General features: G+C 43.0%; 1 protein-coding gene across 8 annotated transcripts in view; it reads right to left on the bottom strand.

The window, feature by feature from the left end:
* Positions 1-15,320, bottom strand: part of ARID1B (AT-rich interaction domain 1B) — a 433,036-nt gene that overhangs the window by 32,573 nt on the left and 385,143 nt on the right. For 5 of the 8 annotated variants that reach the window (XM_030316661.2, XM_030316666.2, XM_030316665.2 and 2 more), the window contains 3 exons: positions 10,816-10,961; positions 3,228-3,337; positions 2,337-2,495 (listed from right to left, as the gene is read on the bottom strand). In XM_030316661.2, coding sequence (XP_030172521.2) covers positions 2,337-2,495; positions 3,228-3,337; positions 10,816-10,961 — 415 coding nt within the window. The remainder of the gene's footprint in view (positions 1-2,336; positions 2,496-3,227; positions 3,338-10,815; positions 10,962-15,320) is intronic. The other 3 variants (XM_030316667.2, XM_030316669.2, XM_030316662.2) reach the window with 2 other exon arrangements.

Raw genomic sequence — 15,320 nt, 5'->3', positions numbered from 1 at the left:
GGTAATCTGTGTATGTGCAAATGTTTATTTTTATTTTAGAATGTTCTGTAACAAAACAATGTTGGTCCATAGCACACTGTCAAAGCACTGAACATCTTTATTATTCAGTCCATTTCAGGCCTTCTATTAGACAGGCTTTATTAGAGACACTGGTAGGAGCAATTTTAAGTGCAAACTGAAGTTGTGTCTCAGAAAGAACAGTTAAATATTCCTAAATCGTATATATCAGCAGTGATTTGACAGCACAGATACTCTCTGGTCATTCCTTCCGATTGCATTTGGTTCCCTTCTTTAAATTAGCATCTCATCCAAGACAGGCGCCATTTTTTCCATACAGAGCCGTCATCTGAATCCTTCTACCTGGGACCACGGCTTTCCCGGTCCTTCTCTACCACTGGAGCTGGACATTTGCTTGCCCGTTCTTAAACATACAATGGTTATGGTACAGGAAGAGATAACGGATGTGGGAATGTTTAGAAAAAAGGAGTATGCAACCTTATGTCGAATTATATTATACTCAGGACATGAAGTCAACACTTCAGTTTGCTTTTTTCTTATATTTAAGTGGAAAGTGCGGTTTTGGTAATAGTTTCTTTCCTCTGGGACTCATTGGATGGAGATCACCTGACTAGTCAAAGTATCATAAATATCTCACTCCATCTTTATAAGCCAGAGTCAGTAAAGTGGCATTTTAAACGTATAATATATAAGACCATCTATCAGTAGTCTTTGTTTTTCACAAATTGTTATTCTTGATTATTATCTTAAGGTTTGAACGATTATGATTTTCGGCCTCTAAAATGTTTCCCTCCGAGCCAACATAATACATGTTTTTGAAAAGTTTTAATCTGAGTTCTACCTGCTAACCTGAGAGTATGCCGATTCAAAAATGCTCTTCTTGTGATGAAGACAAAACACAACACAACACCAGGGGAGATTGTGGGGAAAACCCCCGGAACGTGGGCTGCCTTCTGAGACTCAAAGCCAATGACACAAAGCCATCAAGATGCGGGAGTTGCCCTCCCCCTTCCTGTTAGTTCTGCAAACCCGCCCGAGAGCATTTTTCATTTCATCTCCGTTGCTGCAAAAGCAAAACATGTCTACAGAGAAGGTAACAGCGAATATTGCCCTTTCTTCCTCTGAAAAGGAAAATGCTGGTTATACTAGAGCTCCACATGAATTTTACAAACATTTACTGGAACCACCAACCCTTCAAACCTTCAGTTCTATCTGTTTAAACCAGTGAATGGATAATTAATAGCAGCCTCCTTTTGGGGTTTTGACTAGATTGCCAGATTCTGCACATAGAGACTTCTTCCCTCCAACTCGCTTTTCCTGAGCTGTACTCTTCAATACGTCGTCTTAACAAAAATTAGCGTGTTAATTAAGCCTTCTTGGCAAGTAATTGCATGTTAAGGCTTTTTTTTTTTAAACAGATCTTTTGATTCCCTATATGAATGTAAAATAAAGGTTACTACAGTGCCATTTTATTCTTTTTTTTTTTTTTTAATGGCACAGAATTAATTTCTTCAGTAGGAAAATAAAGACCGAGCTCTATGGACAGAAGAACATTAAGACTAAAAAATTCCCTTATATGCACATCACCATTTTTGTTTTCTCTGTATCATAAGGAAATCAACACTTAATTTCAAGATTATCAGCAGTCTTGTGCAGGATGTAATTTTTCTATCTCCACTCATTCTAATGCAGGTACATAATATTATTCTAAAAGTAGCCTTCCAAATATTCACTTACAGGAACATTTCTACAGCTTTGCTGTTAATTTCTGACAGGTGGAATGAAACAAAGTAGGGCTGATATTGTGTTAACCCCTGCCCAGAGTGTCACATCTCTATTTTCAGGTAGGCAGTTTTGAAATAAGATGTTTCAGATACAACAGCCCATGAAAGATTTAGGCCAAAGGCCAAACTTGTCATTTACTCCTTGGCTGCTATTAGTTTCCATGTAAATGGAGAAGTAACTCGTTTTAAAGATCTTCTGTAAGTGCACAACGGATCAGACATTTAAACAAAGTCACTGGGTGAAGGAGTTTGGACCCGGTAACACAATCACATGCTTCATATCGAGGTGCTTCTTTATAACAGCGGTTTCATTATCAGAAATCAACTTCTACAGATTTGCACAAACTTTACTCATTTTGTTACTGCTACAATCACAAAGCAAACCCTTTCATGGATAAATTATGAAGAAAAAGTCTTATAAAACAAATCAATCAGCAAGCATTAAAGTAGAATTACTTAATTATCAAAAAACCCCCAAAAAACAAAAACAAAAACAAAAAAAAACGAAAACCACAAAAAACCAGAGCCACTTACAGGGCTTGATGGAGTCTTTGGCCAGCCTGGGCTGCTAATGCTATCGCTTTCATCTCCATGAAATGAGGAGATGCTAGCAGAGCTGGGGGACATTGGGGAAGGGACTGGCAGGTTGCCGGGGGTTGGGGGCTGAGATATACCCTGAGAGCTGTAGCTATCCTGTGGTAGAGGAATAAAAAAAAAAAATGACAAAGGTAGGGCAAACTTTATTTAAAATAACAAAAAGCACATCCAGTTTAACAGACTGATTTTTATATATAATGGATATATATAAAGACATGTACGAACAGACACACAAAGACACACACATATAAAGGTATTAGAACAACATTCTTAATTAGTAGAATTTGGTCAGTTCGCTGGATGCCGGAGAAGGCCACTAAGCCACCATGCTTACTTCAAGCTGACACGGAATGCTAAGCATGGGTTACCCCTTATGAAAGAAAGAAAGGAAAAAAAAAAAAAAAAGCTGTTCACCTTATTTATCAAATAAGGCAGGAAAGCAAAATATTAAGTATGTTGTTGTTGCTGAGGCGGCCAAAACAGGAAGCTATAAACTGAAGGCAGAGAAAATGGCTGCAAGTGTCAAAACCAGGCAAGGCCCCTTACTTCTCCCCACCCCCGAAGCGTTTCTCTCAGGTGGGTCTCGTCCCTCCTCCCCTCTCCCACAGCCAGGAGTTAAATGCCGTAAGAACTAGTAACTTTCAGATCCACACCATGAAGGGGGGGGTGGGGAAAGGAAAGAAAACTACAAACATGGTGCACAAAATGGAGGCATGCAGAAGAGAAGAAAATGGCGACGAAAGTGTAGGCCAACACCGTGACTACAGAACAACATGGCAGCTTCAGCGAGGCAGACCCCACACCGCGTGCAGAGGAGAAAGGAAATACCTTCGACTTGCTCTCGGGCTGTGGAGTGCCTTCTTCTTTACCGTCTGCTTTGAGAGGCAGGGGCAATTTGGATTCGCCAGGAGACATCATATCTGCAAGACCCATAGATGCTAATCGAAAACAGGAGAAAGAGTTTAGGATTATACATGTGATTCGTCAGGCTGGGCTCCTGCTAACACAAGTTACTGAGTGATGCGTGGGGCACTTGCATTTCCCTTGAAGGAAGAAAAGAAAAAAGAAATCGTAACTCAGAGCACACTCGTTTCTGACATCTAGACAGCACGATATTCTGGTGGTCCTTTTTTAACTTAAAAAGAAAAAACACAAATGCAATCATTTATTCAACACCCCACCACGGAAAGTCAACTCGTATCAACGTTATCTTCTCAAAATGATTACAGCGTTATTTAATGGAGTAGGTGACAAGTGGAAAGAAGTCCAATGTTTAAACTGCTCATCGGGTGTTGAAAGGAAAGAGTGGATGTGTGTATTTTCTACCTGGTGACTAGAGGATGTTGTGCTTTCTTAATTTCCTAAGTTTACATAGTCTATAGTTGGCAAATTCATTTGACATTTTATATGGTTTCATTTGAAAATCTTATCTATTCCATGTGGCCTGGTCTGCAACGATGGAAAACAATCGTAACAAATGACTTCAAAAACAATAATCAAAAGTTCTTTTCGAGGGAAAGGATTTCTAATTAGTTTGCAGTGGGGCTGCTTTTCTTTCAGTCTGGGACCGTATGTGCACTTATCAATCCCCAGCAGCAGCTCAAACGCCCAGCAGCCCAAGAGTCAACTCTACGCTCCCTGGCAAAACTCACTCTCCATCTCTAGGCTCAGAAATTCTACCAAGTTCATCCAGGCTTTAGATTGAAAGGTTCTCCGAAGAACAACTGATTTAGACGCATTTATTACCCATACGGATAGACATTTTCAAGCTAAAAATATGGGTTCAGATTTCTTTTTAAAGGAAGCACAAGGCTACAGTAGGGAATCAGTGTAGACGTCCAGGGAATAACAGCTGAATTTCTACAGAACCCCACTGTGAAAACCATCTGCACAACACTGGGCCGGGAGTGCGACACAAACAGATGTGTGAGGAGAGTTGGAAACAGACAAGGGCGAGTGGAGAGAATTATGAGCCTTGTAAATGAGTGAAAGCCAGAAAACATTCCTATTTCAAAATAAAGTAAACCTGAGGTTTTATGAACAGAACCCATTCTACATTCTGCAAACGAAAATGCTGGCTCAACCAAGGCAGTGCACATGTTGCATAAAGTCCAAAAAAAAAAAAAAAAAAAAAAAGAAGCGTTAAAAAAGGCTCTACAGATTGCCCACTACAAAATGATTATTGCACATATTCATGTATTACTATGTTTTAGAAAATAATTAGTTTTAATTACAGCAGAGAGAGAGTGAGCAGGGCTCTGGCGAATTAGCTGGCAAGCTTTGTGGTGCTAATTTGCTAATATCGTTAGCATCTCTGCAGGTTGAGACCAGAGGTCCTGCCAAAAAAGCCGACCCCGCCACGTGCCCGTGAGCACGGCGGCGTGCCCACGGATGCCCCGGGAAGCGCCCGTCTTCTCCGTGGGCACACTGGCTTGTGCTCCCGAGCCCGTTTGCAGCCAGTCAGCCCTTGAAGTCATCACCACACACACAAATCATAATTGGGATGTTTTTCTTTCTTTCTTTCTTTCCCTTTTTTTTTTTTTTTTCCAAATTACTTTCAATACTTAGACTTTAAGAACTGGAACAAAAAGCTTTTTCAAGGGATGCAGCTGCAGAGAAAAATCTATTGGGATCAGCTAAAAATGCTGTTATTTTTGTGAATGTGTGAAACCTCAGAAAAGCAGCTGAGAGAGATTACACCAGACCGCCTTGCTCCGAGCTGTGGGCTGCTTTCGTGCAGTTTTCTCTCTGGGGTCTAGCGCTGTAGGAATTAGTAAATCTGTACATTAAGAAACACTCTTTTTAGAAGAACAGAATGGAAGAGCAGGAGGCGTGCGGAAAGAGGAGCTTCTTTTGAAAGTCCACACGTCCTTGCTACTTATTCAGAGTGGGTTCCAAGGAACGACAGCCACACCATCCTGGGAAGGTGGCAAAGTCACGGACACGCGGCTCCAGTTAAGGCCTGTATCTTCAAAGGTTCTAACGGATAGTTCTGTTAGTATTTGTAATAAATTATGCCTAAATATTACTGTTGAAAGACAGAAAACAGTAATATTCTTCTTCGTGCATGAAATGTGTTAACATACACAAAACATTTTTTTAAGCCTAAAGAAGTGGGACGATATGTATTATCATAATTAATGATAATAATTAACACTGATTTAAAAATCAGACTCGGGGTGCCTGGGTGGCTTGGTCAGCTAAGCGTCCGACTCTTTTTGTTTTTAATGTATTTTTTTAATGTTCATTTGCTTTTGGGAGAGAGACAGAGTGCAAGCGGGGGAGGGGCAGAGACAGAGGGAGACACAGAATCCGAAGCAGGCTCCGGGCTCTGAGCTGTCAGCACAGAGCCCGATGTGGGGCTCGAACTCACTGACCGTGAGACCATGACCTGAGTCACATGCTTAACCACTTAACTGACGGACCTGCCCAGGTGCCCCAAGCGTCTGACTCTTGATTTCAGCTCAGGTCATGATCTCATGGTTGGCTGGTGGGATCAAGCCCTGCCTCGGGCTCTGTGCTTAACAGCGGGGAGCCTGCTTGGGATTCCTTTTCTCTCTCTCTGCCCCTCCCCCGTGCACGTGCACACACGCTCTCTCTCTCAAAAACAAATATTTAAAAAAATATTAAAAAAATAACAATCAGACTTAGATGAATTTAAGCATATCTGTTGGTTTGAAATTCCCTAAATTTCTTCATTCTCTGTTATATATTCTTCAATGGGCATTTAGGGTGTGCAAATGTAAAAACTGTCAAAAGTTACACTGTGTTATTATCTTGAGAGACAAATAAGGAGAGGGTTTAGAGTAACAGTTTTATTTAGTCCTCCTGCCTTACATTGCAAATTTTATTTTAGTAAATGGATCATAAGGTCTTTCCTTACTGTGGCTTTTACTGTTCCTTTTGTTGAATTGCTTACTTTTTGACTTCTTACCAGAATTCTCAATGAATCACTGCAAAGAGCTATACGCCTCCCAGGGCGATGACACTCCAGGGGCACTGTTTTCTTCTCCTTTCCCAGAAGAGAAAGACCACCACTACTGTAAGGATGTGTTAAATCAAGGCCCTGTTCTTTCTCCCATTGACATCAGTGATCCAGTATGGAAAGTTCAGGCATAAAAAGGGGCAGTAAAGGATCCGTGACCGCAGAAGAGCCGTGTGAGCACCGTAAATACATTTCGAGCACTAGCCTCTGGCTTCACCACCGAGATTTAAGAGCTAGAATGATTTCTTAAAGTAAGTGCGGGTCAAGGTCCTGAGGCAGTCATTCCACCCTGGATTTAATATATTCAAAAGGAACACGAAGAACATATGGTGTGAGCAAAACTGAACTCAAACATTCATTCTTACTCTCTCAGCTTCCTTCACTTAGTCTCCCTACAAGGCGACAAAATCACTCCCAGAAGATGGGGAAATGGGACCAGAAACACACACACGGCTTGTTCTTTTCACGGTAAACAATACACCATGCCCCACAAAATATTTTATTCCTTGTTTCTGAAAGCACTGAAGGGCCTACCTGCGTGTGTATGTCTGCAGATATTCGGGACCATTTTCACACGTGGCTAATATAGAAAGACCGCCGTTAACATAACACATACAGAGGATGTGAGAAAAGCTCAGGAGAAACCCTTCTCTCTGACTGGATCGGCGAGGCCTTGAGGAAATCTGCGGACACCCGTCTATGCCGATGTACCTCCACGGGGGCAGTGTATGTGAGATGCACACCCCCAGCATTTCCATCTGCGGCCTCTCTCCATCCCAGCCAGCCCAAGGAAACACGCAACCGGAGCAAAACCAGTAAGTATGCTTGCTACGCGGCACTGCTTCAAGGAAAGCAGCTCCTGTCTGCAGTGAGCTAGAGCGATGCTCTCAAGAAAGCCCCAGCTGCATGTGAAGTCCAGAACCACCAACGTACTCGGCATAATCCCGGGGTGCATTTTTTTCCCCACTCGAAGAGATATGGTTTTCATAATTTAATATACCTTTTACATCTTTGGGGGTGGGGTGGGGAGGGAGGACAGCAATTCACCTAAAGTCACTAACTTCGTGCAAGCAAGTGAACAAAAAACCGGACGATCTTTATAAACTACTTAGACAATTGACAGCCAGCAATGGTGTGAAATACCCCAAACTTCTTTAGTGAAGGACCCTAACGTCTCGAGACAGAAAACACCTATCCATCTGGTAGATTTATATTCCAGGCAGAGTTTTATAATTTTTCTTTTAAATTTCAAAACAGCAAATTATCTGGTAAACAGCCAATGCCACACAAAGCTGGCAGCAGTTTAGCGGAGAGATTGCTGAGCAAAATACCCCTAAATGGGTGACTCGTAAGCTTTAGCTCGCACATGTGAAAACCACCTGCGGAGTCTGTTAGGTATCCAGACTCCTGGACCATCCTCAGAAATTCCGGTTGGGCTGCCGTAATCTGTAGTTTTAACAAACATTCCAGGTGATAGGTGGTTCCTGACTTTTGGGAACGCTGAAAGAGGCTGTCGATACCGTGCTAGTGAGCTCGCCTCTTTTTCCTTGGGAGGGCTAAAGGAGCTAGTGTGCCCCATCCCGGTAGGACGGCAACAGGATATCGCATTTGGTACTGAGCAGCGCTAGGTGGGCAGGAAGATCTGGAATCTGACGGGGCTCTTGTACAATAGGAAGGCCTGATAACAGCAGTGTGTGGCTGTTCATCTGCTATCTGTAGGTTATACTGATGGAAATGTCCTACATTCTGCAGAGCGACTTCCAGGGAGGCAAACTTAGAACGACAGATGGTAGATACATTTTCTGGAATTTAGATGTCTTCTTTAAGATGATGGCTTATACAAAGACAAGTATATGACTAATGAATATTATAAAATGAGACACAAGTATCATATAACCAGTAACGCAAGTATCATATAAAAGGGTGTATTTAACAAGGCTATACGTGATTTATAATTTTGCCCATAGCATTACATAATTCTAATCTTCTAATGTGAATAGTTTTTTTTTTTAAAGCTCCTTTAGAGGGAACAAATCCCCCCACTGCTTACCACCCCACCTCCCCTGCATTTTAAAATGAAGAAATAGTTGTCACATTCATACTCACACTGACTCCATTTGAATAATTACTTGCTCACTGAAGCCTGTAACAATTTGTCACTACACAGGGAGACTGTTTTTGGCCCTGTACACTGTCTACAGCACAACGGCTCGAACTCCGCAAAGAGGATGCTGGAACGTCTGCCGCATAAGCTGCTAACGGAAGCTCAGCCAGTCCCACGCCCAGCCCTGGACACTGTGGGTGTCATCTTCACTTTCTCCGAAAGGGTCCTTTGGTAGAGGAAATGCTTTGCCGTTATCACCGGCAATTGATATGCACGAGCCCAGACCAAGTAGAGTGATGTGATGCTGATCATAGCCTTTTTTTGGCCCAACTCTAGGAAAAAGTCAAGAGCCCACCTTCCGACCAAAACCCGTCAGGAGCCACTCGGTAACGTTCTGGGTTCCCCTGTCGTTCCCGTTTCCCTCAGAGATTGTAACACAGTGAGAGCAGACTGACGTGTGCCTATCAACAGATACGCAGTAGAGGCTAAATCATCCCTATTCCTTGGACGTGCTAGATGACTACTTTCTATCAGGCTGCATTGCACTTAACCGAGCTGGAAAAAAAAAATCACATAAATGTGTAGAGGAAAATTTGATAAATACTTAAATTATTAAAAATTCAATATCTCCAAATATACCATGTGATACAAAACTACTACTTAGCCCATACAAAAGTGTGTGAGGATAAACGGCCTTTTGTCGAACAGTTTTTCTCTGAATTATCTGAATAATAATAATAATAAATAGAAACCCTCTCTGTGAATCTCCATTAAATTGGTTATTCCTTAGGAACACATAAATCTTCTTAGGCAGGGCACCGTGCCATCTGTTTGTGGTTGGTTATTTTTGTGGCTCTGGGGTCCAAAGGAAAAGGGGAAAAATGAGTATTGCTAATAGTAGGTGAAAATTTATTGTGTAGTTTCAATGCTCTGAAGTAATTTTATTTCAGCAAGCCAGACAAAACACATAATGTCATAACCCAAATACGCTGTTACCTGGGACAGTGCTGAGAAGGGAAGGGAAGCTTCTGGCTAACAGACTGTTCAAGAGCCTTCCCCTTTCATCTCGAATGTAAAAACATCCCCCTCGCTGGGATGAATGACCGATATCAGGAAGGGCTGTTCTGTTTATTTAAAAACCTTCATTTTCTCCACTAGTTTCTCTTTTTTTCCCCCTCTTCCACATGCTTTTAAAGAGACGTAATCAGGGAATGGCCCTATTAAATTAGACCTGAGAAGCCAACCCCTCAGAAGCTTGGCCGGGATGCCAGCCCAGCCTCTAGCTGTCTGTTCGGCCGGACAAAGAAACAATAGCTCCTGGGGTGGCCTTTCAAAGATGGACAGGTCAGCAAGGTGGCAAAAGGCAGAGGAGATGAAAAAAGGTCGTAAGAGAAAGCCAAGCCTCTAACTCCACAGTGCTTTTCGAATGCATCATAAAACAGTGCGGGACACACATGACTGGCTACACAAAGCTCTGTGTTGACCAAAGGAGAGAATGCTACCCGAACAGTGGTCACCACTCTAATCGGTGCTAGAAAGGAACAGGTCAATTGCGATCCACAGCGTTTCCTCATGTAAAGAGTAGCGCTCACTGCTGGGTAGTTGGGGCTTGAGGAGGTGATTCAGGGTCTAAGCAATCCAAGGACACAGACGATTTGCTCAGGTTTAGACATTTTCAACACTTCCACAAACTGAGAGAATACTCTTACTGCACCAATCAGATGGGATTTGGTAAGAACGCAGTTGTTGGCATCACAAAGTGGGTTGAAACAATTAAACGTGACACAAAATTTAAAACAGCGCATTAAACAAAATTGTATACGATTCCTCAATGGAGACAATCTGCAAATAGCACTTAAGGAACAACTATTTCCACATATACATTTCAAGGTGAAAAAGTACTTCAAACCCCCTTGTTCTGCCCCTGAAATATGGTTTTTAAGTGTTCAGCACCGTCACTACCGAATGGAGGATCCATTCTGTCATTGGGATCTCTTAATGCTTTGAATGATACCCAAAGACAAAAAGAACATAGTGTATGCAGTGAGCAAGCAACCCCAGCGACACTTAAGATACGTCCACACGTTGCAAAAACAGAGCGCAGAAAAAGAATTTACATAAAACATAATGTGACCCTCAACTCTTAACAGTAGTTACATAGGTTGAGCAAGTTTCCAGGCACAGAAAAGTGGACTTTTCCCCCCTTTTCACCCAATGATTCCATTGCTGTTGTCTCTGTACATTCACCGGTGCAGGCCTAAGAGGAAAAGAGGGAAAGGGTTGGGGGTGGGGGGGCAGCGCTCAGGGCACAGAGCTGCCTCGGTTACCTGTTGAGCTGTTCACCATATTGGGCGCCATGCTGTAGGGGGGTGCCTGGGTGTTCATGAGCCCAGAGCTGTTGTTGACGGGCTGGCTGTAGGGAGAGCTGGAAGCCATAAGTCCACTCTGGTTCATGCCCGGGAAACTGCCTTGCCTGTGTGAAGAGAGAGCACAGGTATACATATACTGACCGTGCACGCGGGCAACACTCTATCCCGGGGGTCATTTCTCATAATGCACATATGCAAGGGGTGGGGCTGCTGTTTTCCGTGTTTGCTTAAAATAATTGATTTCCTGGACAGAGAGGCTGAACTCTTGCTAAGTAATGACTTAAAACACTGTGTAAAAATTCCAAATAATATAGATTCCACAAGTAAATTATACATTTTAAGTCATGTCAAGTGTTCCACGTTATGATTTCTATAGAGGAATAAAGCAAGAAAGGGGGAACTTGAAATAAGAACAGGAATTACAAAAGCAAGCAAAATTAACTTCTAACATTTCAAAAAGATTTGACTCTTTATTGGCATTAAGTAGTTAGTATCCTCGTATCAAAAACCAGGAGTCAAGGGATGAAAATCAAATGGGCAGTGTGGGAATGTTAAATTTTTTTCCTTTGACCTAAGTTTTCTGATATAATGAATATAGGAGAAAGCATTTCTAAACGCTTCAACCTGATTATTCAAGGTTCTGAAATTAGGTACTATTAAAAACACACCCATTTCCCCATATTGACATCACACAGTAAACCTCAGACTCCCACTTCTTTTTGTAGGATTTCTTGCGACAGGAAGGAAGGGAGCTTAGACTGGCTGAAAGTGTCCCTAAAAGGCTCCGGGTCACCCCTCCCTGACTGCGACGCAGACTCACGAACCTAAAGTTTTGGTGACTTGGTTTCACTAGTTTTGTGTGTCCGCTCTATGAAAGACAAACTTCTCACTCTTGCAAGAGGCCAAGGGCATTTCTGCGTCTGAAGGAGACAACTGTGGTGCAAGGGTATTTCTCTGCTGGGCCCGGGCCTGGGGAAGGGGAGGTTTGGATGGCGCGGTGGTTTAATGCTCGCAGGGAAACCACAAGGTGACAAGACAGGTGATGGCGATGTGGCAAAATCTGGGAAAGACGCCACCCACTGGTGTACCCAAGCTTCTCCTATGTAAATAGTTCACCTGGAGAAAACTTTTCAAACTTTCATTTACTGGTGTTTTCTCTAGGGAGTAAAACTAGTAAGAGGCGTAAAAATCCATACTTGCTCATCTACTCCAAGTGAGTTATGATTTTAAGCCCCTCCACCTCCACTAAGTCGTCATTTGATGGCTTTTTGTGTGTAATGGTAAAATATGTTTAAAGAGATCCTTTCAAAGCTTAACCTAAGTCATTTTCAGAAAAACACAATATACAATCTTTTTGTGTAGCAGCCTTCAGTGGATTCAACTTTCTGGCTTGTAGAAAAAGTTCAAACATGGTCCACTTGAAAATTCAAAGTATCAAAGGTTTGAGTGCTTTTCTTCCTTTTAAATATCACACAAACTATTCTAAACTGGCACTCGATGATAGCTTGGAAAGAACATTCTAGCGGGCTGAGAGACTAACGGTGTGAGTGTGGCTCTGGGAGAAAGGAATGTTACTTCAGCCTTGAATTCTGAGCTCACTCAAGTGCCACTTCGAATACTACAGACTGCTGAATCAGGAAGATAATACCCACTGCAGTTCATTAAGAATGTTTCTGAGATCATGCAATGGCTTCTGATTAACCTCCAGGTCGTCAAATACTCATAAATACATTGCCCGGCAGCCATAAACATATTCCTGTACGGTTCGGGTCTTAACATCAGCGTGGATTGCCGGCATTAACTCAGACAGCTGAGGTTCCCTTCTGGGGTGTTTTCATTCAAACAAAGACAGTTTCACGTTCGTGTCCCTGTGGCACCTGCTGGGACTGCTCTCCCAATTTGTCAGCAGGTTAGTCACCTGAAGAGCATCTTTAACTCAGGAACAGGTTGGGTTTTCTGAAGACAGCTTTCAAGTCTCAGCCAATGGTGACCCATCCGTCGTCCATCAAGATCGTTTCAGGGGCTGCCTCCTTTGTGAAGGCTGCCCTGTCTCCCCCACCTGGGAGCTCTGCCTTCCCCAGACTCTGCCTCTGACAACCCTCTGCACTTTCTTTTGTGTATGGCAACAATTTATGTCCATGCCTGGGCTCTTCTAGGCAATTCTGAGAGGAGCAAAGGAGCAACAGACAGCTACTGCAGAAAGTACTTGTTAAATAAACCGAGAGAGAACATTTTTACCATTGTAAGCAGGCTTTTTCCAAATTCAGTTTCACATGTGGTGTGACTAACATGTGCATGAAACACATGGTCCTTTAAGCACACCTGCTTATAACTCAGGTGCAAAAGAGAATCCGAATATGAAACCCACCAGGCAGGTGGTTAAATGAAGTAATGACCTCAGAGGCTCCTTGTAACCCTAATCTAGGATTTCTCCCAAGTCTGCACGGCCCATCTGCAGCCACCATAAGATGATGAAGGTGTGCAGGAGAAGTTAAACAAACAAACCCTTAAAGTAACGAAACAAATTAAGGATTTTGAGGTCGGTGTGTTGGATGTCAGCTGCTGTGTATAATGGTCCTCAATGAAATCATGCCTGCAGTTTGAAAAGTCTGGTCAAAATGCCACAGGTCTTGACTCTGCCACCAGTCACACCTTCCACTGTCACTGGGATCTGGGAGCAAAACTCCTTCAGTCTCTGGGCCTCAGTGTTTGCATGTGGTCATGGAGGGACCAATAACAATGATAATGTTCATACTTTACTAGGTAATTATAAATGTGCCGGGCACAATTTCTAGGCATTTTATACATTTAACTTTTTAAATTACCTGGAGGAAGGTAGGTGGAATTATGCTCACATACAAAGGAAGAAAATAGGGATCAGAGAGATTAAATCACCTGATTAAGGACACACAGCTAGGAAGCGTCAGAAACAGAATTCCTCAGGCCTGCTTTCAGATCAGTGTCCTGTATTTCTTTCTCCAAGTGCAAAGTACACAGGCATACAGAGCCCACTGTATACCTTCCTGTCTACTGTATTCATCTGTGGTTATAGAACGCTGACAAATAAAAATGGTGCTTTTCCCCAGGTTTCCGGGACACCTGCTTCTAGGAACGAGTTTATCCAGAGTGCTGCACGCCTCTTACGGATCCAAGTAGGGAAGTGGCCGACAAAGATGCGAGTCTTCCCAGCAATGCAGGGCATGCGCGGCCATGAGCGCGGCATCTGGCCACCTGTCTAAATGGGGGAGAAAGCCGGTCTTTCATCATCATAGAAGAAATCCAATTCATCACTGCTTTGGAAACTACTGCCAGGATTATTGGTAATTTTCAACGAGCAAGATGAGCTTAATACTAAAAAGAGCTTTCTGCTGACTTTTTGGAAATTGAGACAATTTTGTTTTGTGGAAGAAAACATAACATGGCCGCCTGACTGAGCCGAGCACTCCAACTTATCACGGTGTTGCTAGTATGAGAGGATTTCTGGGGGCTTGCGACAAAAAGCTTATTTGGTTGGGCTGACTACCGTCACTCGGACCACAAAGACCTCCAAAGAAGTTGGGCCCTTTCCAGAGGCGGCACTCACCGGCTTCTAAATCCCTTTCTGACCACGGCACCGCTTGCAATGCTCCAAATGGAATGAGGAGAGCCAAGAAGTAAATCACCAGACATTCTCTTTTTCAAAACGAACCAAGAACGACAAAGCAAAAACAGGCAAAAATACAAACTGAAACGAAGGAAACATTTTCCACGTAAAAGCCTACCAAGATGTAAGCTGGGCCCGGAAGAGCAAAGTGCCCTTCCTTGACCTGTGGGTGTGTGAATTCCTGGGCTGTCTATTACGGGGCGACAGGCTCAGGTGGTTTTCCTCCCAAATTACCGCGGTCCCCTGATGCGGCCCGTTCCTAACCTGTGATAGTTGTGGCAATAAACTATCCAGTTGGGGAGTCCAGTTGGGGAGACTGGACTAACATTTGAAAGTAATGTTTAGTTGCTGTTGTGCTGCTAACGTAGCTACTGGGCGTAGCGCCTGGGCCGCACTGAGTGGGAGGCGGTGCGTCCAGATCAGGGCTGACCAAAGGGGCCACCGCTTACCCAGGCCTGGTCTTCTGTGACAAGGCCCTGTTCCCTTATGCCTTTGCAAAGTCAAAGTCTGAGGTGGGGCGCTGTTATTTAAACACGGGGACCCGCACAATCACTGGAGGAACGTTATTTAGATCGATCAGTCTTTGGTTGGGCCTGGATGGAAGTGTTTGAGATCTGTCATCCTATGACAAAGGCCAGGTTATTATAATGAGGATAGTTCAAAACTGGAGCCTACGGAGGTATTTCCCGAAAGCACTCCTCACTCCTGCTTCTCAGTCTTCACACGGACACAAGTAATATATATATATTATTATATATTATATATATTATCATAGATTTTCCTTTTATTCACTTTGGAAATTTCTCAAACATTACACATT

This window comes from Lynx canadensis, chromosome B2 (genome assembly GCF_007474595.2).
Source record: "Lynx canadensis isolate LIC74 chromosome B2, mLynCan4.pri.v2, whole genome shotgun sequence".
Lineage (NCBI taxonomy): Eukaryota > Metazoa > Chordata > Mammalia > Carnivora > Felidae > Lynx > Lynx canadensis.
This window is presented reverse-complemented; position numbering and strand designations above follow the sequence as displayed.